The 22,911-nt window shown below is 37.7% G+C and overlaps 1 protein-coding gene across 3 annotated transcripts in view; it reads left to right on the top strand.

The window, feature by feature from the left end:
* The window catches only part of LOC139130149 (V-type proton ATPase catalytic subunit A), a 25,427-nt gene extending 2,516 nt beyond the window's left edge, over positions 1-22,911 (top strand). For 2 of the 3 annotated variants that reach the window (XM_070695881.1, XM_070695880.1), the window contains exons 2-15: positions 6,195-6,282; positions 10,793-10,921; positions 11,589-11,698; positions 12,601-12,702; positions 13,397-13,534; positions 14,230-14,381; positions 15,114-15,276; positions 15,581-15,689; positions 16,245-16,367; positions 16,879-17,057; positions 17,656-17,799; positions 18,616-18,770; positions 19,396-19,567; positions 20,507-22,911. In XM_070695881.1, the coding sequence (XP_070551982.1) occupies positions 6,195-6,282; positions 10,793-10,921; positions 11,589-11,698; positions 12,601-12,702; positions 13,397-13,534; positions 14,230-14,381; positions 15,114-15,276; positions 15,581-15,689; positions 16,245-16,367; positions 16,879-17,057; positions 17,656-17,799; positions 18,616-18,770; positions 19,396-19,567; positions 20,507-20,599 (1,857 nt within the window). In that variant the 3' untranslated portion in view covers positions 20,600-22,911. Of the gene's footprint in view, positions 1-5,734; positions 5,921-6,194; positions 6,283-10,792; positions 10,922-11,588; positions 11,699-12,600; positions 12,703-13,396; positions 13,535-14,229; positions 14,382-15,113; positions 15,277-15,580; positions 15,690-16,244; positions 16,368-16,878; positions 17,058-17,655; positions 17,800-18,615; positions 18,771-19,395; positions 19,568-20,506 lie in introns of those variants that run through there. The other variant, XM_070695879.1, reaches the window with a different exon arrangement.

Raw genomic sequence — 22,911 nt, 5'->3', positions numbered from 1 at the left:
ACGAACAGGTCAAAATGTTCTATAAAACTTGCACAAGTATATTTATTTTTGTTTCAATTTAGGTGTTCTACATTTGTGCTTCAAACCATTCCCTCAGATGGAAAAGTCCATAATGGAAAAAAATTGTTGCATTAATCTATAATTTGAATTTACATGTATGCCATCATTTAAGCAGCAATTTTACTCAGGCATTAACTAGACAAACCCAGAGATAACTAGTTGTCATAGACATTTCAAATCTTTTTAAAATTGAAGATATTTCATGGTTGGGATTTCATCAACTTGTTCAAGCATACCTGTCTTAATTGCAAAGAATTATGGGTATAGTCTGTCCTAAATTATTTGTTTGCCATGCTACTTCAAAATTTGCAAGCAGCCCCACTTTGGTCACAGTGTCAGTGAGGGAAAAAATTGAAGATTTAGTGTCTAGGGTAGCTGTTTGACAGATTACCCTGATTTAACAGTGTCACTCGGATGTTTGTTATTTAATTCCTCTTGGAAAGGGGACTCAAGATCACTGAGTAAAGTTGAAATTATATAGGTTTAAAAAAATATTGGTTTCCAGAAAATGATGAGACAATGGGTATTGCTTTTTGTGTCTGGTAGGACAGTGTTCAATGTCAGAATATCAACAGCACCCCCTCTGTCTAAGTCTAACGCAGGGTAGTACAAATTAAACCCCTATGTCATAAAAATAGCAGCATTGATTCATGATTTACCCTATCAATTTAAAGATGGTGATAATATACATGTACGTTGTATATGGGAGTAAAGTTCAACCTCTTGTAAAACTTCAATTTACGATACATTTTTATGATGGGGCTCAGTTTTTCTAAGGTGCAAAGTAACATCAAAAGTAGGAAGTGGCAAGTTATGAGCATAAATTTGTACAATTTTAAGTTAGGATCAGCCAGAAATAGTTGAAAATACAATTTGCAGTTACAATTTGGTTAAACTTTATATTGTCATCGTTCAGGGTATTCAGACGGTTTTGTAACATCCTTGATGTTTTTGCATGAAATAAGGTAAAGTACATTTACTGCCCCAGTTCCTGTGAACTAAACTCTTGTTTCATAGAATTCACTTTTATAAGATTTGTTCTATTAGCTGCTTAACATGGAGCATAAGTCACGCAATGTGGGTGAGGCATTAAAACAGCTGACTATTTTAAGCAAAATGGCTGAAGCAAATATTTACAATAAGTTGGAATCGTAGCATGGAACATCTCTCTCGTGGATATTTTATCCATATTAGAGGCTGCTCAACAAAGATGTGAAAGTGGAATGCATCTGAATGAGATTGCATAGAGACTAAGGTTGCCAGTGGACGTAGTCATTGCTAGTAGTGTGAATATTTTAACAGATGCTGAACTCTTAGTAACAGAAGTATTTACTGTACAAAGATCATCCCGGTAAATCATTGGATGTGATCGATTGTAAAGAGTTGTATTTTACACATTTTTAAAGTCCCTTCATAATTTTCAGGGTCCCCAAACCTACAGCGCTATTGAGCTTTTCAAGAATCTCTCAATTTTTATCAGAATTCTTTGTAACTGGACATTTTACTCTGTAACCTCAGTGTATACATGTTGTGTATGAGTTCTGCCTTCAATGGGAGAGGGTAGAACTCGGAGAAGGTGGGGGATGGCTAGTGGGAAGTTGGAGGGATTACAGAAAGAATCCACACTAATCCAGAGTGTCAGTCTGTTTTGACATTTTAATGGATACCTGATATAAAACTTTTGTACAACAAAACTGTCAATGTTCAGTAATGTCCAGTGACCTTGTTTTTTACTTTTTTGCACCGCACAATTGCAGTACCTGTTTCTGTGGTCATCATTTAAACTACCATTCTTTTTCAAACTGTTTGAAATGTTTCTTTGCTTTGTGCTGTTCTTAAAGCCACCGTAGTTTGTGGTGTACTGGAAGATCATTTGTTCGTGGCAAGACTGTGTCAGTTACTAGTTAGTGCTAGATGTCAAAGGAATGCAATAGCAACTAAATTCATGGAACAGACTTCCTTCATGTTAGGTTGTCATTCAGTGATTCAGCTGGCTGTCCGACTTCAGAAAACTTCAGATTTTTCAACAAAAATGGCCCAACTTTTCATAGTACATGTACGGTACTGTAATTTGTAACAATTTAAACATTTTCAGTAGCACTCATATTCATAGAACAATTGTTGAAAACCCAAGTATTATCCTTTCGTTTTCATGATTTAGCACAAGTGCCCTCAGTTTTCTTGAACAGTAGAAGTACTGTGTCTGAACCACCTCATAACTGATCAGGTTACACAGAGAGTGTAATAGACCACTGTTGGAAAATTTAGGCTTTGTATGCATCCTGCAAGACTGTGGATACTATGTACTTTGAAATAACTCCTAGCTCTTGAAGACAGATTAGATACTAGACATCTTAAAGCAGTTGTCCTAAAGTAATTGAACAGAGTTCGCGTTTATGCAAAAATCGTGCGTATTTACGCATTGAAATTGACGCTGTACGCATTTTTTCATGGTATGCGTTTTCTATACGCAAAGGATAACACCGAAAGCACTCCCTTCGACTGAGCTTAGGCGATACCCAGACGAAATTTGTTGCAACACATTTCTGTCAATCACTCATTTTGTGTGGAAAGTTTCTGATTCTCTGGGCGTTGTCTGAAAAATCGGCATCGTAGTTCATACGTTATCATGTTAGGCACGTTATCATGTCAGCTGTGCCTATGAATTACGTTGCTAGTTTTCAGGCGAGCGATAGTTTCTGAAACTTATGACACAAAGTGAGTGATTGACAGAAATGTTGCGTATATAAATGCCAACCGTGCACGATCATCGCGTCTCGCTGTTCCTAAATTTTGATCAAGCACACATACAGCATGGCGTCGAAGCAGACAAATCTGTTTACTTTCAACTTTGCTCTACGGGTCCGTGAAAAAAATCATTCATCGGTAGAGCTCGTCGGAATCCCGATAAATTTTGAAACACTGCAGAAGTGTCTGGATAAGCTGCCATGACTCTAACTTTTGGGTTGCCCGATGTGCTTTGACGGTCGCATGTATACCCTTCGCTGTTACATTTCAACATTGTTCAAGTTTTTCGTTAAACTTTTTTTTCATGTAACTGATGTACATCGTACAATCCGAATGTGTAGTGAAGGTTTATTCAACGGCACATTGTATTTTGCAGTCAGTTTTTTCATCAATCGAGTGCGGAAGTGAAATTACGCACTAAAATCCAGCCATTACGCAATTTTAGCAGACTAATGCGTATGCCGTACGCGAGGAGAAAAAAGTCACCGCGAACACTGTTGAAGACAGTGTAGATAATAGACATTTTAAAGCAATCTATGAATCAATTTAGAAATATCTTTAAAATTTAAATTTGCAAGAATCTTCAGTACACACGCTAATTTATTTACAGTGTTAAATTTTCTTAATTGAAGAGAATATTCTTTAGCCCTTTACCTGCCAGACAGTATCAGTTCCCAATATGGCAAGTCAGTTAAAAGTGGTATTGAGCCAAAGACCATATGTATTTTCACCCACTTAGCATAGTATGCAGGGGTTTCATTAAGTTTTGAAGTAGGGGGCCAGAATGAAAAAGTAGGCGGCTTGCAGCTGCCATGACCACAAAGCGGTCGTCGTGGGGGAGGGTCCGGGAGGGGTGTTCCCCTCCCGGCCGAAGGCCGGAAACCCTGAAAAATGAGTTAAAATTCACTTTTTACAGCTCACAGTCACATGAATTTCTAGTATTTTCAAGAGAATTGTCAGCAGTGTTCAAGGGCAATTTGTGTTCATATCATAAAAGCCATTTTACCTGGGAGATTAGGCCTAAATATGATAATTCATAATTACAAATAATAAAATGTGGTAATGTTGACGATATTTTGAACAAAGAAAACTGAAGTCTTAGAACCTAAGAACCTCTATGCTTTTAGGAGGTAAACCATAATAATTCACTGTTATTAATGATATAAATTTGATATTGTAGATGATGTTATTAAGTGTTACATCTAGACAGGGGGTTAGGGATTGTCCCTCTGTTGAAATGTTGGCACCGCAATCAAGGCGGACCGCTCCCCCCAATGAAATGGTGCCAGTCACACCGTAGAGGTACAAGGAGAACACATGAACTGGTGAAATCCCCCCGAAATTTTCTATTAAAGTGGGAAATCCCCCTTGTTGATGCCATCCTGGATGAAACACTTATATTTTAAGCACAGTAAACGAGAAAATTTTCATTAAAATAATGTTATGCTATAAAAATTATTGTAAGAACCCTGATGTTTGGTATGGCAATTTGTAGATGAAGAACTTTTATACCACTGTGACTTGGGAGGTAAAAAGGATAATTTATTTAACAATAACTATAAAAAAATGACAATTATTACCATATATATTCGCAAATAGAAACAAAGACCCTCAAAGTTATTTGACTATATGGGTATGCAAAGTAAGAACCTTGATATAGGATATGAAAATTTGTACGTTCAGAAGCTCACATTTGGATTTAACCTGACGATCGCTTTTGAAGTGAATTTTAGAGGTCTGATCGTCTGGGTGACGTTTATATTGGCGTCGATAGACCAAAAAGCAGTAAATATAATACGTCTAGCTGGTTATATACCTTGACATTTACGCCTACCACAGTGCAACGCACATCGGCTTACTAAAATTCGAACTGTAATCGGGAAGTTTTTCGTGAGAAAAAAATCAGGTCATTGTCTTCGAAAACAGTTTAAATCCACGTAATTATCCTTCTCTTGATTCTTGGCCCACTTCAAAACCGAAGATCGTAAGAAGCTTGACCTTGCGATCGCTTCCGTCTTCATTCGTTCATCGACCATTTTGAATTGAGCTGATGACAGCCGGCAGGTGTAACCATGCGCACGTTTGCATTGGCGAATATAAAGGTCACCACATCGGGATCAGCAATTCAGGTAGCCAATAGAATCGTCCGTTGCAATTCTGATTTTTATTAAGGTAGTATACGCAAGACCATGCTGCATCGTAGTACAAGGCGATCGTAGTAGTCGCTCGTCTTCTAAATTTTGTTTCACATAAAAGCCATTGCAAAGTTTGATTACACAGTTTGTGAAACTTGTCCGTATCATTTCAAAAGGTAAAAAATATTTCAGCAATGAAAGAGTTCAAATTTTCCGAAAAAGTAGCCGGCGAAATCGTGAGAGTAACTGGTCAATTTCGCCGGCTGCCGGCTCTTAATGAAACCCCTGGTATGTTATAGCGGCTTTTTTGTGTAAAAATCATGTTTACAGTATCTCTGTCTTCAGAGACCTTCAAATGTTCAAGTCTTTGTTAAAATGCACCGTATGGGACATGTTTTGCTTCTTTAGCTTTATACAACTTGACCTGATGGTGAAATATGAACTTCGCAGGTAAAGGGACAGCTATTAGAGGTGTCTTTTATTGCCACAGAGGGCATACTGGTACATGTAATGCTTGGCAAGTCATGTGTGATGTTAAAACTTTTGTCTTATTGTTCCTGTCAAATGAGACATATTTAACATATATTTTAGATCCAGGTACATCAATAGAAATGATTCACATACCTGTCATTCAGCTAGATATTAAAAATGTTTGGATATCTAGAAAGTGAAGAGAAAGTGACATGCAATTTTGGGAAATGATTGGACCATCTTGCATATGTCATCATGAATAATTCAATACCCTGTGTATATTAACCCAAGTACCAGTAGAAATGACAATCGTGTGATTGTTGGTATGATGGACAATAATCACTTGTACCACATTGTGTGTGATTGTGTGTGTCACTGGTCTTGCCATCATGCAAACTGATTTCATTGTCCGCAAGAAACACTTTGATTGGTTCAAGAATGTCGTGGCGTTTCCCCCAGCGTTTCCCCAGCCACTGATTGAGACAACTGACAAGGAGGATTGTGTGGTATCGCAGTTTTCAAGTTTCTCCACGGGATCATGGTCATGGTCATGTCGGTCCGCAAGTCAAGTGAAAGAGTATTTTGTGACATTGACAGAAAGATGAATAATGAGGACTTGAAGTTCACAGGTTTTCTTGACATAACCTTGTACTTGGGAACAATCTTGATAGTCTGTACATTGACTGTAAATGGTGGTGCATTGATCAGTGGGTAGAAAAGCTAAACCATAACACAGTCTGTATCGTTTCAACATATCCTCTCTCTTTTCTATATTTGTAGGCGTTAGGCAAGACTGGAGAGCTTCCCAAAATTGCCGATGCGGACAAAGAATCCAGTTTTGGATATGTACACGCCGTCTCCGGACCTGGTAAGTCAGCTGTCATCATCAGCCATGTGAATCACTAAGCCTAGGCTTTTGTCTGTAGACACTGCTGATTGGGAAATGTCATCCAAGTATGGTCTATTCAGTGTAGACTGTGAAAATCAACACCACTCAATTTACTGACATGTAGTCATTTGGAAATTCAAAGCATTATGTTTTAGCACAGTCATTTTCATATGCCGTGATTTTCATAACTTCCTGTTGTCTCTTGTGTACGTTCATAAATGAATGAAATGTTTCTTGTGAAAAAAATTCAGGATAATCTAACTTCTAAGCAGTGTTAAGTACTTAAGGTGCAGAGACATCCCAGTGTTCTCCACAAATGAAAATTAAAGGCGGGCGGCTAATTAGCATAGTATTTGCATAATATTTGCATACAATTTACATATCACCAGGGCTATTCACAAGGCACTCCAGTGATGAGATATACTTCTGACATTCTCAATATTTTTCTCCATTCAGCAGTGATTAATGGCAAGCTATACAATTTATTTTTACATTTAAATCCTGTCTATTTACTTTATATTTTACTTTAAATAAATAATAAAACATCAAAAGTGAAAAAAAACACATTGAACTAATACAAACAATACACAATTTAGTAAATATATTGCACAATACCAACATGAAAATTCAAAAGTAGGCCTACATGAGAAGTAATCAGTGTTCGAAATAATCGGTGGCAAATGATGGCACGTTTTCATGTGACCCTCTGTTACTATATGTTTGTCTGTAGCCGGATTGGTAAAGCCATGAACGTCTTTTTTTTACGTCCATGACAAGTTGACACGGGACTGAATAATGCACTAAGTTACAATGCGGAGTCAGCGGAGCATGCCTGCAGAGAAACATACGTTGACTTTAAAACTCAATTCATAATAAAGGGAGGCCCGAAAAAAATGATACCAAGTATTTCCAAGAGAAAGATTTGAAATTTCATCGACTCTTAGTTCGGCAAACGTACAAAACTTCGACAACTGCGCGGCGTAGGCTGCCATGCATGTTTGTGTGGAGCACGCTGGCGCACTAGATCTCGATCACACGCGACCTTTGAACTATACAGTAGGCCTACAGAACCGTATGTACGGTACATAGCTGCTGTATTCGGATGATCACACGAATGATGATTTTAGCTCGTGCAGTTTCTTTTTACTTCGTTTCATTGTGCCTTTGATATTTTAAAACGGTCACGGATTTTGAAACTTGATCAAACGCAACTGCTTCTCAAAGTCAATCGAATGAATCCATGCAAGTTACGAATGCGTGACAGGAAATGACACACATGGCTTCAACGTCATGTGGACGTACACGGATCTCAAAATGCTAACTTGGCTCGGATACGCAACGACCTGAGCACGCGAAGTACCATACTTTTTTGCATCTGATATTTGTCTCAACCAATCGTACGATTTTAGCCAGATCTGATCGAAATCACTTTTCCTGACCTTCGGATCCTTACAACGGATCCTTACAAGTACGAGACATTGGCGGCAATGGCAGTTGACAATAGCATAGATGCTTTGACTGAGTGTCCGCTGGCAAAAATGCAACACCGAGCCTTCGAGTGTACCGTGTCCGTTGTATGAAATGGACGGTGTCTGTACGGTACGGTCGGCAGCTTAACACATTTCAAGCTTTTTGAATTGAAGTCTTAGCCAGTGTTCATCGGCACTACGGCCGTTTCACACTTGAAAAGCTTGCTGAAATAAGAGCGTGACAAAATCGCCGCTGAGAAACATAGGTCTTCAACCACATTTACTAAAGAGTATCGGCGCCGGCGGATATGAAACAGGATCGGGCGAAAAAAATAAAGGATCGGGGCCGTCGGGGCCTGGGGAGAACATTGAATTTGAGGATTGCATGCAGTCGCAAAACAAACCGACAGATGTGTGAACGGTCCCTCTTTATTACACGACGTTGTCAGTTGCTGTCATTTTTATTCAATAGGCTTTCAGATATTGTTCGGACAACTGACTGTGAAAACAGTTTAGGCGACAGAAAACAAAGGTGGGCGGGCGAGATTAAAGGCGGGCGGGCGAGATTAAAGGTGGGCGGCGACAAAAAGAAGCCGGGCGCACCGCCCGTCAAAAACCCCTTGTGGAGAACACTGCATCCCTAGCCTAGTCTGTGACAGTCTTTACATCGATAGAATCATTCCAACAATTTCAAATCAATCCTTCCAATGCGTTTCAGTTCCAAACAGCCTACTTGCCTGGTCTTCAAATCACCAGGAAGGTTCAGATTTGGGTCAAAGGTCATGGCTGGTCAGTGCCAGGCGAGGTCAAGAAAATGTGGTTCTTTGGAAATGAATAGAGATGAAAGAATTGATATTGATGAAAGTCACATTGAAGATAATTTTAGAAAGTTTACATGGTTATATACGCAGATTCTATAAACATAAATACATATGTACAAAGGGTGGATGGTTTGCTGAGAGGTATTCTTGTGACAATACAGCACACATCAACAAAAGCCAAACCTGTGTGAAATAACATGGCAGTGTTATTGTACTGTGCTATTGGGGTTACACTTTTAAAAAACTATTGCCATTCAACACCTCATTTGGCAATCATTGAATCAAGAACTCTACAGACAGCAATGTAACAAATCCATCAAACTGTGATGGTTGAAGACTTTTTGGTGTCCAGTCAATTGTTGTGACAATGTATTGTGTGTGGCAACCAGTGCTTCTCTTAAAGGTCTGTGATTGCTTTCATGGTTCAACTGGTGCATTTGATTGAGTTGACCTTGACTGTTCTCAACAATCCTGTCAGTAGCATTTGTGACATTGGAATTCTGGAAAAAACATTGGAATTCTGGTCCGTACTTTAAAACAGGTGAAAACTTTGTGCCAAGGTTTCCCAGACATCATTTGATATATACAACAAGGAAGTAAATTCATTATGCATCAGTTGTTAGCCAGTGTATGTAATTTGGAGATTCTGTTTGAGAAGAGTAAGACAGTGTGTAGGTGGTTTGTCTCACCGCAGTCCCTCCATGGTCTTACTGACTTAGAGATCACCATAATATACATGTAGTGTCAGAGAACAGTATGTACACCAACCATTGACTGTGGTCAGGGTCAAATGTCAGGTTCTGATAATAGGGAAGATTCCATTAATTAACTCCTAAAATAATTTGGGCAGTTATCAAAGCGATGGGCAGCCCTTCTTATTCTAAACATGCAATGCTTCAGACAAGGGGGGACAATGAAAACAGACAGAAAATCCCAGTTTATCAGAAGACAAAAATAATTCCCAGGTTTAACCTTTCACAACCATGGTTTGGCCTAAACCTATTGTTATCAATGGTGATTGTTGACCAGTTCACTGGGAATTGGGGTGACGGGGGATGAACAGGTTAAACGCTGGGAAATAAAGATGGATGCGGCCGTCTAAAAGACTCGGCAAGCTAAAATTAATCATTAACTGTGAATGATGATGCATTATCAGTGATACTAACAATGGCCAAGCTAGATCTATTAATAGCACTGCAGTACCCTCACTAGTCACCGACAACCATGGTATGTGATCTATATGTTCCTGTATATAGTTGAAACAGGTGGTCTCGCACATATGTAAACTGGTGGCTGAATTTAAAGATAAAATTTTCCTAAAGACATTATTGGTATTTAAATGTTTTATGTGAGTGCCAAATAATTGCAGTGGTACTTATCCAACACAATGGCACTATAATATGATTTTTGAAGTCCTGAAATTTTCACTTTATGATGGACCTGTTCCCAGTTTACAGATATTGTCTCTTTTTGGACAAATGCTTTGCTTCTATCTTAGATATATGTACATGCATGGATATATGTGCCAGAGGCAAAAAATAATGTTCTGAGGCAAATTATTTGTGATGTAGAGACACCATAGTGCAACTTTTAGGTGAAATGGTGTGATTTTAAATAATCTGGTTCGGCAAAGAAACACATCTTAACATTCTGTACATGTGGCCTTTCACCATGTATTCACCAAGAAGTGTTGTCAGTGTTTTATAGACAGTGCCGTCCTATCTTTGTCAACAATACAATAGTTTGGCAGGGGTTAGGGGGAGTCCAAATTATGAATGTGTAAGTAGGACATTTCTCTGTACATAACCATGCTACAGCTGCTTTTTTGGTGGTGATGATGATCAGACCAAGTTATCAAGAATTTTTTCAGGTCATCTAGGAGGTGAAGGGTCATGGTTGAGTCAGCTGACATGTCTCAATTTAACCTCTGTCATAAACACATGTAGTAAACAAACAAATAAATAAACATGTTTAAAATTTACCACAAATTGTAAATTTTAATTTTCAATTATACACTGTTGCCTAGTTTGGTAGTTTTTCAATCTGAAAAGGTCAGGCTATAAATACAATATTCAGAAAATGGCAAAACAACATTGGCGTATTTTGTGAAAGTAAGATGACATTGTCCACTGTTCAAGAGGTTTCACTTTCAAAATATTTTCAATAACACAAGTTCACAACACATTTTCTTGTTCACAGTGGTCACAGCCAGCCACATGGCCGGAGCGGCTATGTACGAGCTGGTGCGTGTCGGACACAGCGAACTGGTCGGTGAAATCATCCGTCTGGAAGGAGACTTAGCGACCATCCAAGTCTATGAAGAAACATGTATCCTTTGTCATGTGGCTTTAAAAATTACCATGCAAAGAATGTCACTCAAGTTCAAAATCACATCAGTATTTTGAATTGTGAGAGACACACTATCATTGACATTGTAGCAGTGTTTAACCCTTTGAGTGCCTTAGTCAATTTATGTCGCCTCTGTCACTGCAGACACCTTTTTCAGTTCCAGGCAATTTCTTTTCAGATTTTGCCCAAAATTTTGATCAAGAACTGTAGCCAATGAAAAGTGATGTCCATTTGGTCTAAAATTATGAAAAATATTACAGAAAAGTTGTAAAAATTAGCAAACTTTTGCACAAAATTTGGTGGGAAAAAATTACAGCACTCAAAGGGTAAATAGCACTACACAAAGTTTCCTTCAGGAATACTTGTCCTTTACTTATTTCAAAATTGACCGATTTCAAGCCACAGTTCTTCTATTATGCAGGATTAGAAGGAAACCAAATCACGTCACTTAGATGGTCACAGATGTCATTCTGCTGTTTGTTGATTTTGCCAGTCTTTGTCAATTCAATCGCTGCTCTATGGGAAATCTGATTCTCAGAAAAGAGACAAAAATGGGATGGAAATGAGAAACAGCTTTGTCATTGACAATGTTTTGCTTGTAACTAGCAGTCTATTCCAAGGCATGATCCTTGACTTCCTACCTCAGCCGGTGTAACCGTTGGTGATCCCGTACTCAGGACAGGAAAACCACTTTCAGTGGAATTAGGACCCGGAATCATGGGAAACATCTTTGACGGCATCCAGCGTCCTCTGAAGGTAAAGTAACAGATGCTATCATCTGTCTGTCCTTTCCATGTGTCATTGTCTACAGGTAGAATTTGCCCGGAAATTGAAAGACTTCACTTCTGCGTAAACTTGCTATGAGGAACCTTTAACCCGTTCACCACCATGGTTTCACCTAAACCCATTGTTATCAATGGTCATCTTGGACCTGTATACAGGGAACTGGGGGGTGAAAGGGTCAAACCATTTCCTTTCAAAATCAAGACTGAAAACCGGGGGTTACCGTGCAAATTTGGTACCAGAGAAACAAATTTCTCAACATTAAACCAAACACTTTAAATTTAAAATGGCCATCACCCTTTTGTAAACTCTATTTGGATAAATAAAATGTTCAATTTTCACAAAAAAAGCTAGGGGAAAGCCTTATTTACTTCATGAGCTTAAAAATGAACCCCCTCAAGATGTAGACAAAAATAGTATAGCAATGAGAATTTGAAATGTCTGTCCCCGAGATGCATTCTACATTAAATACATCATGTGCACAAAAAAATGTACATATTGTACAAGTTTATTTACAAATTTCATTACCATACATGTATGTACACTGTTAATAAAATTATATTCAGTATACTGTTTAAGTAATTTGCACTCAGTGTACCTTTCAAAGACTTTCATTCCCCAGTCACAAGTTGGTAACCAATGATTGGGCAGCTAGTGCTGCCATAGTCAAGCATATCAATGCAGCCACACTTTATAGCAGAAATATCATAGAAGTTTCATCACAGTGACTTTCCTAAACTTGTACAAAAGCACTGCTATCAGTCAATAGAACTGTCAATATCTCTTTGCCATCACCACTTTCTAAACTCTCGCAGAAGTTTTCTTGATACATGCACTAAGACATACTCTTTTGTCTGGCTTTTTTGTTCCTCTAGGAAATCAATGAAATGACAGAATCTATTTACATTCCACGTGGTGTGAACGTCGCTGCCCTCAACAGGGACACCAAATGGGATTTCACTCCGACAAACATCAAGGTAAGCTACTATGGTACAGATATACTCATAGAAATCACTTATACATCTCCATGTCTCTATTGTTGATATTCATGTGTTCCGCCCCAATCTAACTGTGTTCTTAATTTGCATGTCTTAGGGGCCTGTCACACATTGATGCAAAGAGACTCCCTCCAGGATAACAATGAATTGTTAAACACTTGATTACCTTGAATGCAAGAAATATCTGATGCCATAATCAATTCCTGGTGCCGCAATTAATTTCTGGTGCCATAGTCAATTTCTGATACTATAATCAATTGTTACACTTTGAGTGTTGGAAAATTCTTGTAATATCCTGTAAGGCATTGTTATCTATTTGGTATATAGGAAAATGCAGTAATGATTGCCAAGGGGTCAGGTTTATCCCAATATTTTATAGCAGTGCCCAAATAAAATGACTAATGCCTGTACGCCACTTGGAATTTTGATTGAGAAGAAAAGTGAAATTGAAAATTCCCCAATTGTCGCTGCTTTTATTCCTCGTGTGATTCTTAGCAGTGTCTCTTGGAAAAGACTGTTTTCAGAATGTTTTTAATCAGCTTTTCATCTGTACAGAAGTAATTTTGTCCTTTTATTTAATTCATTTTCTCTTGTTCTTCGTTATTTGAGCTTGTTTTCAAAATAAATAAATAATTGAATTAATGTATTTATTTATTTGTTTGTGTGTATACAGCTTGGCAGTCACATCACAGGCGGTGATATCTATGGACAGGTACCTGAAAACAGACTGATTACACACAGGCTAATTCTGCCACCAAAAGCCAGAGGCACCGTGACATGGGTTGCAGAACCAGGATACTATGATATCACCGTAAGCCTTTGTTGTCTTATTGTAAAACTTTCAACTCCAGTAGTAAGCTGTCTTGTTATAAAAATGTGCTTTCATATTCTAGAACAACGCTTTGGCACTGTTGCAATAAGACTCTTACAATATGGATTGACCTGTATACAGTGAAAAATGGTTTGCGCATTAGTGGTTGTTGACATTGACTGTGTATGTGATTTGAATCCTTTGTTCTCCTTTGAAAGTTGCGCACAGTTTTGTTCAGTAAATATAAAGCTGATCAAGAACCTGCCCCTTCAAGGAAGAACGCGTCTCGGGGACAGATATTCGGACTCTCAAACTTTTACGATTCTTTTTTGATCTACCACTTGTGGGGGTTCATTTTAAAGCTCTTGGTGTAAGAAAACTTTTCATCGGCTAAGTTTTTCGAAAATCGAAAATTTTATTTTTTCTCCAGAGAGTTAACGCAGGGATGGCGGCCATTTTGAATTTCAAATATCGGTAAATTTGTTTCTCTGGTTCCAAAATTTGCAGGGTGACCCCCAATTTTATTCTTTATTTTGAAAGAGAATGATTAAAATATTCTTTGAGGAGAGATTGAGCAAAAGTTTAAGCATTTCACTTTCGAGGCGTGAACTACCTTAACTCAATCAGTTCAAATATGAAGCCATTTCTGGTAAGACTTGCAATGACTGGAAATGCACATTTTGTCTTCCTGACAGGACTGTGTGCTTGAGACTGAGTTTGACGGCAAGAAAACCAAGTATTCTATGTTGCAAGTTTGGCCTGTCAGACAAATGAGACCAGTCAGTGAAAAACTAGCCGCTAACTACCCACTGTTGACTGGACAGCGTGTCTTGGATGCACTCTTCCCGTGAGTAGACATCTCCATGAGTTGACTTCATCTCTCATGTTTTTCACTGTGCTTGTCAACGATTTGCTTTCAAGGTTTTAGCGCCACCTTCCTTCTGCCCAATAATGTTGAAAATCATTTCGAATTTCATGTTGATAATTTCATGTCATCTTGTAATACAAGTAAACTATTTTTAGAAAGATGTGAAATTACAGATGAAATTACACATAAGCGTCGGCCTTCACAAAACTCCCTAACCAAGGCAACCTATCGCAAATTTTTATAATTGTTTTGTGTGTAGTTCATATAATTCTTTCATATTACATAAAATATAAGTTTGTCTGGTTTAGACTTATCAAAATCAAACTTTTTTGTTTGTGTACTTTCCGATGTTTTTTATGGTGTGCACTGTACATGTGAAAATTTGTATGAATGAAGAGAATGCAGAAAGTTTCAGTTAAATGAGTCTAGTGACACAGTGAGATCTCCATCGAACTCAACTCCACAACCAGACTGTCACCAGGCATAAAAACACTGTAGAGGTCTGAGACTGACATTTATCTGTTGTGTTCTGCAAGAAAACAATACCTGTTGTATAAATAGTTGTTAATATTTTTTGAATTTGGGTGCCATACAACCATATGTGCTACAGGGGTAAGCTACATATCACAGCTCGATGAAATAGAATGCAGACATTGTAAGTACACATTGAAGTTAAACCTTCCAAAATTCTATATTCTTTGTCTTCTGCAGATGTGTACAAGGAGGAACCACAGCTATCCCAGGAGCCTTTGGGTGTGGTAAGACTGTCATCTCCCAATCCCTGTCCAAGTACTCCAACAGTGATGTCATCGTCTACGTAGGATGCGGTGAACGTGGCAACGAAATGTCTGAAGTACTGAGAGATTTCCCTGAGGTAACGATCAGTCATTGAATTAGTGAAGTCAAATATTTATTGAAATAGTTGGTGTTTATTGGTTTTTTCCTGAAAAATCCTGACAACTTGAACTTATTGATGTTAATATTTCGAAATTTGGAGAGAAATTTTGTGAATTTTTCATCACAGTGTCTAAACAAGAATTGCATGTTATTTCAAAATACATATGTTAATAAATGGTGGCTTGCAAATGTCAGATGTACGTCATGATTCATTTATATCCGTTCGTCTGTTCAGAATAACTTGTATAGTAAAATTACTGTGATACTTTTCACCCACACAGCTAACCGTTGAGATTGGCGGCATAACAGAATCCATTATGACCCGTACAGCATTAGTTGCCAACACTTCCAACATGCCTGTAGCTGCCAGAGAGGCCTCCATCTACACAGGTAAGCCCAGACACCAACATGTACATCCGTCTTGTTTTGCCATATCTGTACTGATATTGTTTACAAGGAAATCTTATGAACTGCTGCAGAATGAAATTTAGACTTTAATGAAATTTGGAGTACAGGTATTTTTGGATAATTTTGTTCTTTAATTTTCATATTAGATCCAGTATATTTGCATAAACGTGTTAACCAGGTGTAAGTTATAACTTACATGGAGAACACTTCCAGCAAACTTACCTTTTCATCAGCGAGTTGGACCCTTATCATTAAAATTAAAATTTAAAATTAAAAACACTTAAGGGGCAGGTTCTCTATCAGCTTTATCTCTGAGCAAATTGACTAACCGTGCACAAATTTCAAAGGAGAACTGATACAAAGGACTAAAATCACATAAACAGTCAGTGTAAACAACCACTAATGCGCAAACCAGGGATTGAGGACTGCCCCTTTAAATATTTAAAGCCAAGACTTGCAAGATTCACAGCTGTGTTGGTAATATCCTTCGAGCCAGTGTATGTGAAAGATTTATGGATAACTTTGTTCCGTTTCCAGGTATCACGCTGTCTGAGTATTTCCGTGACATGGGTTACAACGTTGCCATGATGGCTGACTCCACATCAAGATGGGCCGAGGCTCTCAGAGAAATCTCGGGTCGTCTGGCTGAAATGCCTGCTGGTGAGTAAACTCTGAAGACTGAAAAAAAATATTTGAAATGATCAAGCTCTGATCAATTCAATCTTAGTAACATAATGAAGATGGCAGATGTTGAAATGAATACAATGGTCATATGTCTGTCTGATTGAATGAATGGAAAGACAAAAGCAGTGAATTGTAGATTTACTTCTAAGTTATGTGCATAAGTTACTAGCATCCCTGCATAATAGTGTTTCTAATCTAATGTTGTGGCATGAACTGTAGACACGTTATACTACCACACCAGAGTGATAATTCCTTTCTTTTCAATGAAGATTCTCATTGTCGTAATAGGGAGCTTACTCATTAAAAGAATGTCCATTTTTCCATGATTAATGAAATGACAAATTGTAGAAAGTGAGATCATTAAATTTTATTGAACTCACAATAGTGCCAGTAACTGGCAATGTCTCTACTTGATAATCAATTGACTATCATCTCTCGGGTATCCACGGATAATTTCTGAACTTTGTTGTCTTGTTCTTGTCTACAGACAGTGGCTACCCAGCCTACCTCGGTGCGCGTCTTGCTTCCTTCTACGAGCGTGCCGGCCGCGTCAAGTGTCTGGGCAATCCAGAGCGTGAGGGCAGTGTGACAATCGTGGGTGCTGTGTCGCCCCCTGGTGGTGACTTTTCAGATCCTGTCACAGCTGCTACCCTGGGTATTGTGCAGGTGAGTATGGAGGATCTGATTTGACTAAAAGAAGGTACTACAACTGACTGTTCATGAAAAGTGTGTAATAGTTGTCATACTATCTACAATAAAAAATGAAGAAATATGACAATTTTAGGGCTTGCGTACATGTAGGTGAGAATTAAAGGTGAAGAATTCATAGGATTTCATGTTTTCGGTAAAAACCACAGAATAATGTATCATTTATTTGTTTTATAAAAACACCAGCAGGGGGCCAAAAAAACTTTGAGTCAATTTGAGGAATTGTGCAAAAAATCTTTGAGTCAGCTCTACATCTTTACTTGTAAACTTCAACTTTGCTTGCGTTAAAGGCAATTTGTGTGCATTGCGACACGTCATATTGGCAGAGAGGGCACACTGACACACATGCTGTCACCTACGTCTGTTGTAGCTAATATAACTTTTCCTCTGTATTTTATTTGCTTTTTCATTTACATCTGCATTGACTGATAACTTCATGACAATGTTTAGCATTTCTGTTATCAGAAGTTTATTGTTATGAATAACTTTAAAAAAGCTCCATACTTTATTGTTTGATTGGTTTCATAACAAAACCGTGTAATATTTCTTCACATAGGTGTTCTGGGGCTTAGACAAGAAGTTAGCTCAGCGTAAACATTTCCCTTCCATCAACTGGCTGATCAGTTATTCCAAGTACATGAGAGCTCTGGATGAGTACTATGAGAAGAATTTCTCAGAGTTTGTACCCCTTAGGACCAAGGTGAGTCACACAAACAAAAATGCATTTCATTCATTTACAGAGCAAAAAAGATTTCATAGGTTGTCAAGTTGAATCAGGTTAGAAAAATAGTTGAACCAATTCTGTTTTGGTAACATTCTATATATAATGTCTGTATCTCAAGCACTGCCAATTTTGGAAAAGAACTCTTATAAAATTGGCCAAAGGCAAAGGTAGCAAGAGATGATACAGCATCTGGTTAAACCTGTAACAACTGTATAAACACACACACTGGGAGCATCCCACTTTGAAACATACATGCAATGCAAACCTAAATGTGAAATGGATGCCCACTTTGTGTGTGTGTTGATACAAAGCAACACTAATCAGTTATAACAATGGTTACAAGTTGAACTAGATGCAATCTCATCTCTTGCAATCTTTGTTGCCTTCAGCCAGTTTTACCAGTGTTCTTATAAGTGATTCACAGTGGTTGAGTTGCAGGCACTGTATACTGCTTTGGAAGCAATTGTGATAGGTCTTTATGGTGTTTGTCTGTAGCAGTATGAGTACCGGTATGTGTGTGTATACGAAACTACCAGCATGTATATGAATGTATCTTTACCAGTCTGTCCATCAAGATACTTAAATACTGGTGTACCTTGTACCTCATTTCATCATAAGAATTGTTCGTAAATTTGTGTCTTCCCGTTTCTTAGAAATAGCAGGAGCTTTATCAAGTTATTTATTGCTAATTTTATGAGAGTAAAACATCAAGGTACCAATGCTTGGTATAAATGTGTGACTCTATTGACAACTTGTAACTCTAACACAAAATGCGATGTATATTGTTTCCAGACCAAAGAAATCCTACAGGAGGAAGAGGACTTGTCAGAAATTGTACAGCTAGTGGGTAAAGGCTCCCTAGCTGAGTCAGATAAGATTACTTTAGAAGTGGCCAAACTCATCAAAGATGACTTCCTACAGCAGAATGGCTACACTCCCTATGACAGGTATGTCACACTAACTCATTACTTTCAATACTGCAGACTGTTCACAGCCCTTACAATGGCTATGGTGGTTGTAGGACACTACCTCCCATTGCATGATGACTGGCACATTGTGTTTTTAGTGTTTAATGGACCATGCACAAGTCATTGATTTAAGTGGCATTTTACAGATACCTGGCTGTGACTTCATGTAACTCACAGCCAGCTGGTTTGACTTCATGTCAGTAGTTTGCACGCGGATCTATATCATTTTCATATAAATGCTGTAAGATCTCAAAGTAAGCATCAAAATGGTCGTTTTGAATTTCTATCCAGTATTATCCCTCCTCCCATCAAATTTTGGTACGGCCCAGTTTTCTGCTGCTGTTTGATTGGACATATGTACTTTACTGAAGATAAAAACACAAACCTGATTATTTCAAGGGAAATTAAAAGTCCTGCTTACTTATCAAGAAAAAAGACAGACTATCAGTCCTGATTAACATTTTACATCTACTTATCCTTCTGCTTAATTTATGGTTAACTTCTCTTAACTGGAATCTCAAAGATCTTTTTAAAAGGAAAAGAAAAACATAGCTTTTCGCAAAATGCATGTTCACTGAAAAGTACTGTTTTGTTTTCTCCGTAGGTTCTGCCCATTTTACAAGACAGTGGGTATGTTATCAAACATCATAGCATTCTATGACATGGCAAGGCATGCTGTAGAGACCACAGCACAGAGTGATAACAAGATCACGTGGGCCATAATCAGAGAGAATATGGGAGATATCCTGTACCAGCTTAGCAGTATGAAATTCAAGGTGAGATCAAAATGGAACGATTTTCAACTCACACCACACCTGTATCATTAGTACGCACAGACACATATTTCTGAGAAATTGACAAGACTTTTGGAAATTGCCAGCACAATAATAATGACAATAGGACTTTTATGAAAACAATAGAATCACATATTGAGGGTTTTTGCCATGGACTGTAGCAGTTGATATTCGTGCAAAAGTAGCTCATACTGAGAGTCCATATGCTTCTGCAAAGTCCTTGAACATATTCCAGTTTTAAAACCTCCCTGAAAATCCTGGAAAAGTCACTGAAAATGAAATTTTAGTCCTGGAATGTATTTAATTGTAGTTAACTTAGAGTGCATGGACCCAATATCAAAGTTTGTATGAGTTTCTCTGGGCAGCAGGCAAAGTCAGACTGATAACTCTTAAGGGGAAAAATAAAAGTTTTGAAAAACTTACACTGTAAAAATTTATCTTGTTCCAAGAGTTTCATAACGAGCCCCCACAAGTGGTAGATCATAAAATAATTGTAAAAGTTTGAGAGTCAGAATATCTGTTCTTGAAGTGCATTCTACCTCAAAGCTCCATAAACTGTATTTTTTGGCTATTTTTTCAGAACTTTTGTTTTGTGGTTTGGCAACACTTTCTGCATTGAATCCCTAAACTGTAATTTAATGCCAAGTTTTAGCATATCCACAACCTATATGAGTATAATCTATATTGTTATTGGTGAAAATTGTATTCAAGTCCGGACTAGAATTCATTTGTAAACAATAAACAATGATCACTACATACATACAAGCTGTGTTGACAAAGGAATACTCGAAATTTCAGCATGACAAACGGATTAGGGTCAGACACCATAGTGATATACAGAAGCAGAATACTGAAAAACTTGCCACAAGTTACAGCTTATGTCCCTTTAATAATGGCTTATTGTATTCTTTCATCTTACAGGACCCAGTGAAAGATGGAGAAGCCAAAATCAAACATGACTTTGCTGAACTTTATGAAAACATGCAGCAGGCTTTCAGGAACTTGGAAGACTAAACCTGTGATCTACTGAATCTCAGCCCTGTAATTAATCGTTGAAAAAAAGACATGTTTACTAAATGTATGAGGAAATAATCACAGGACACGGGGGATCTGTTGAAATGTTGTATGTTTTTATTCAGGGGAACTAGTGTACAGAATTGCGTATATGATAAAAGAAAGCAATAAATTGAGAGCCAGAGAGAAAATGGCAAAATCTGACAAAACCATGTGAACAAAAATTGAAAGCTGTTGACCAGGCAGTTGATTCAGATTGCTGGGATCTCTAGTTTTGTGAACTACTTTACTGTGTATTGTATCAACATGTGCTCACTTGATTTAGACCAATGAAAATATGTGTAGGTAAAAACTGGACAATTATGATGAGAAAAGACAGTGAAAGTTCAAGGAATTACCAGGAATTAATCCTATGCAAACCTATGTTTACATTTGGAACAGTCCAATGTACTATCTGGGCTTAAGTTTGTTTGACTGCATACATTTTAAGGAAGGGGTGGTAGGTTGTCTGAAGTAGGGTGAGCAGCATTAAGGCAAATATTTGTGCACCACATCAGCCAAGAGTGAGCATTACAGCTCATGTTAATATACAGTGTGTGAGAGTCTAGTTCTAGTAGTCATGGAAACACCTGATGAGGCAGCCAGCGGTCAGTTGCCCTGGCAACAGCTTGTGTTAGTATTACCTGTTGATGTCACTATTGTGATGTGATGCATCATGGGTAACCAATATCACATACATTAAATGACAGTAAATGAGATACCATCATATGTAAATCATCAACATCTTTTTGCCATTTCCTCTCTGAGAAACTGTTCTGTAAGTTACCAAGGAAATTGAAGTGACTGAAGTGGACCATTAAGAAAACAAAAAAATGTGCAATGTTGATAATCCTATTTTTTTCTGTGTGACATCATAAATAAGCGATGTTATTCATCTGATACGGAATTCAAAATACCAATGTATTGTAAGTATGGGTGATTCTGTAGCAAGGACATGAATAATTTCAATGTTTGATGTTGACAGCGGTTTCTTTGTAGAACAAGTAGCTTGTGCAAATATTATGTATAAAGTGTATTTAGTATAGGCATTAGTTACGGTAGCAGAAATATATATGTAAAGCTGGAAATTAATGTAGAAAGGGAAAAAAAAACTGTTTATCAACTCTCCTTGATGCGATTTTGCATTTTGACCAGAAAAGAAAGATTTGTAGGACAACTTGAAATCAGAAATTTGTGAAATCTGATGGTTTGTGAAACACTTGTCAGTGTGGTGGCTTGTGCAGAGCACTGGCACTGCAAGGCTTGCTTCTCAAATCGAGCAAATGTCTTGAAAGTTGTGAGAAAGTGGGGAGACTTTTGCGCAAGAGAAGTGATTCTGGTGAATGCAAGTCCTTGTTATGAGGTGTACAATAGCTGTCAAGTGAAACCGACCAATGTAGACCATGCAACAAGTTAAATTATTCTTAGTAAAAGTCAACCCGTATTATTGTATTTTAATGGTGTTAACCAATTGTCTGCTAGGTCAGTTGACTGTAATACAGGGGTGGCAGCCCTCCTGAAGAAAAACATGACATACCAGTATGATGTAGATAGCCTCAATGAATCTAGCGTTGGTTGTATTCTTACAAATATGATTGCAGTGAGTGTCAGAGAATTCAAAAGAGCATGTATAGAAAATATTTGTACAAATTCATTGAAAAAGAATTGTGAAGTTTTCGTCATGGTTGTCAGTTTTTGTATGCAATCTTATTTTGTTACAAGTATGTACGTGTTTCACTTCTCAGTGTCAATTCTTAGACTTCTTGAATAAATTTAAGTGTCAACAGCTAAGCTCTGCACCAATGTAACATTGCTCACCTGGGTCCCCCCCGCTTTTCTGAAAATAGTATGAGCCGCCTTTGTAAAAATAATGTGATTATTACATTCATGCATAAGAAAGGGGTGTATTTAATATTTGTTGTTGTGGATGTATCTCTTGACAAATTTGCCTGATCTATGCATGCCCCTGTAAAGAATGCTTGTTGTGATGAAACCGTGTAGCTATGCACCAAATCAGATTCAGATTGTGTAGTGATATTCTTGGATTCAGCAAACTTCACTGCTCTTGTTAGATGCATCCAATCAGATTGGATAAAAGTCACTGTACATGTATACCTCTTCAAAAAAAATATTTCATGAACTTGAACACAAATTACTCTTACAAAGTGAGTTTTTGTAGTTTTGTCTGTGGAGAGACAAATCAATCAAGTATTTTGTCATGTGTTAATATCATTGTCATCAAGAGAATTCAAAATAAAATTACTTCATGCAAA

The sequence above is a fragment of the Ptychodera flava genome, chromosome 3 (assembly GCF_041260155.1).
Source record: "Ptychodera flava strain L36383 chromosome 3, AS_Pfla_20210202, whole genome shotgun sequence".
Classification (NCBI taxonomy): domain Eukaryota; kingdom Metazoa; phylum Hemichordata; class Enteropneusta; family Ptychoderidae; genus Ptychodera; species Ptychodera flava.
Note: the sequence above shows the minus strand (reverse complement) of the source record. Positions and strands in the feature narration are given on the sequence as shown.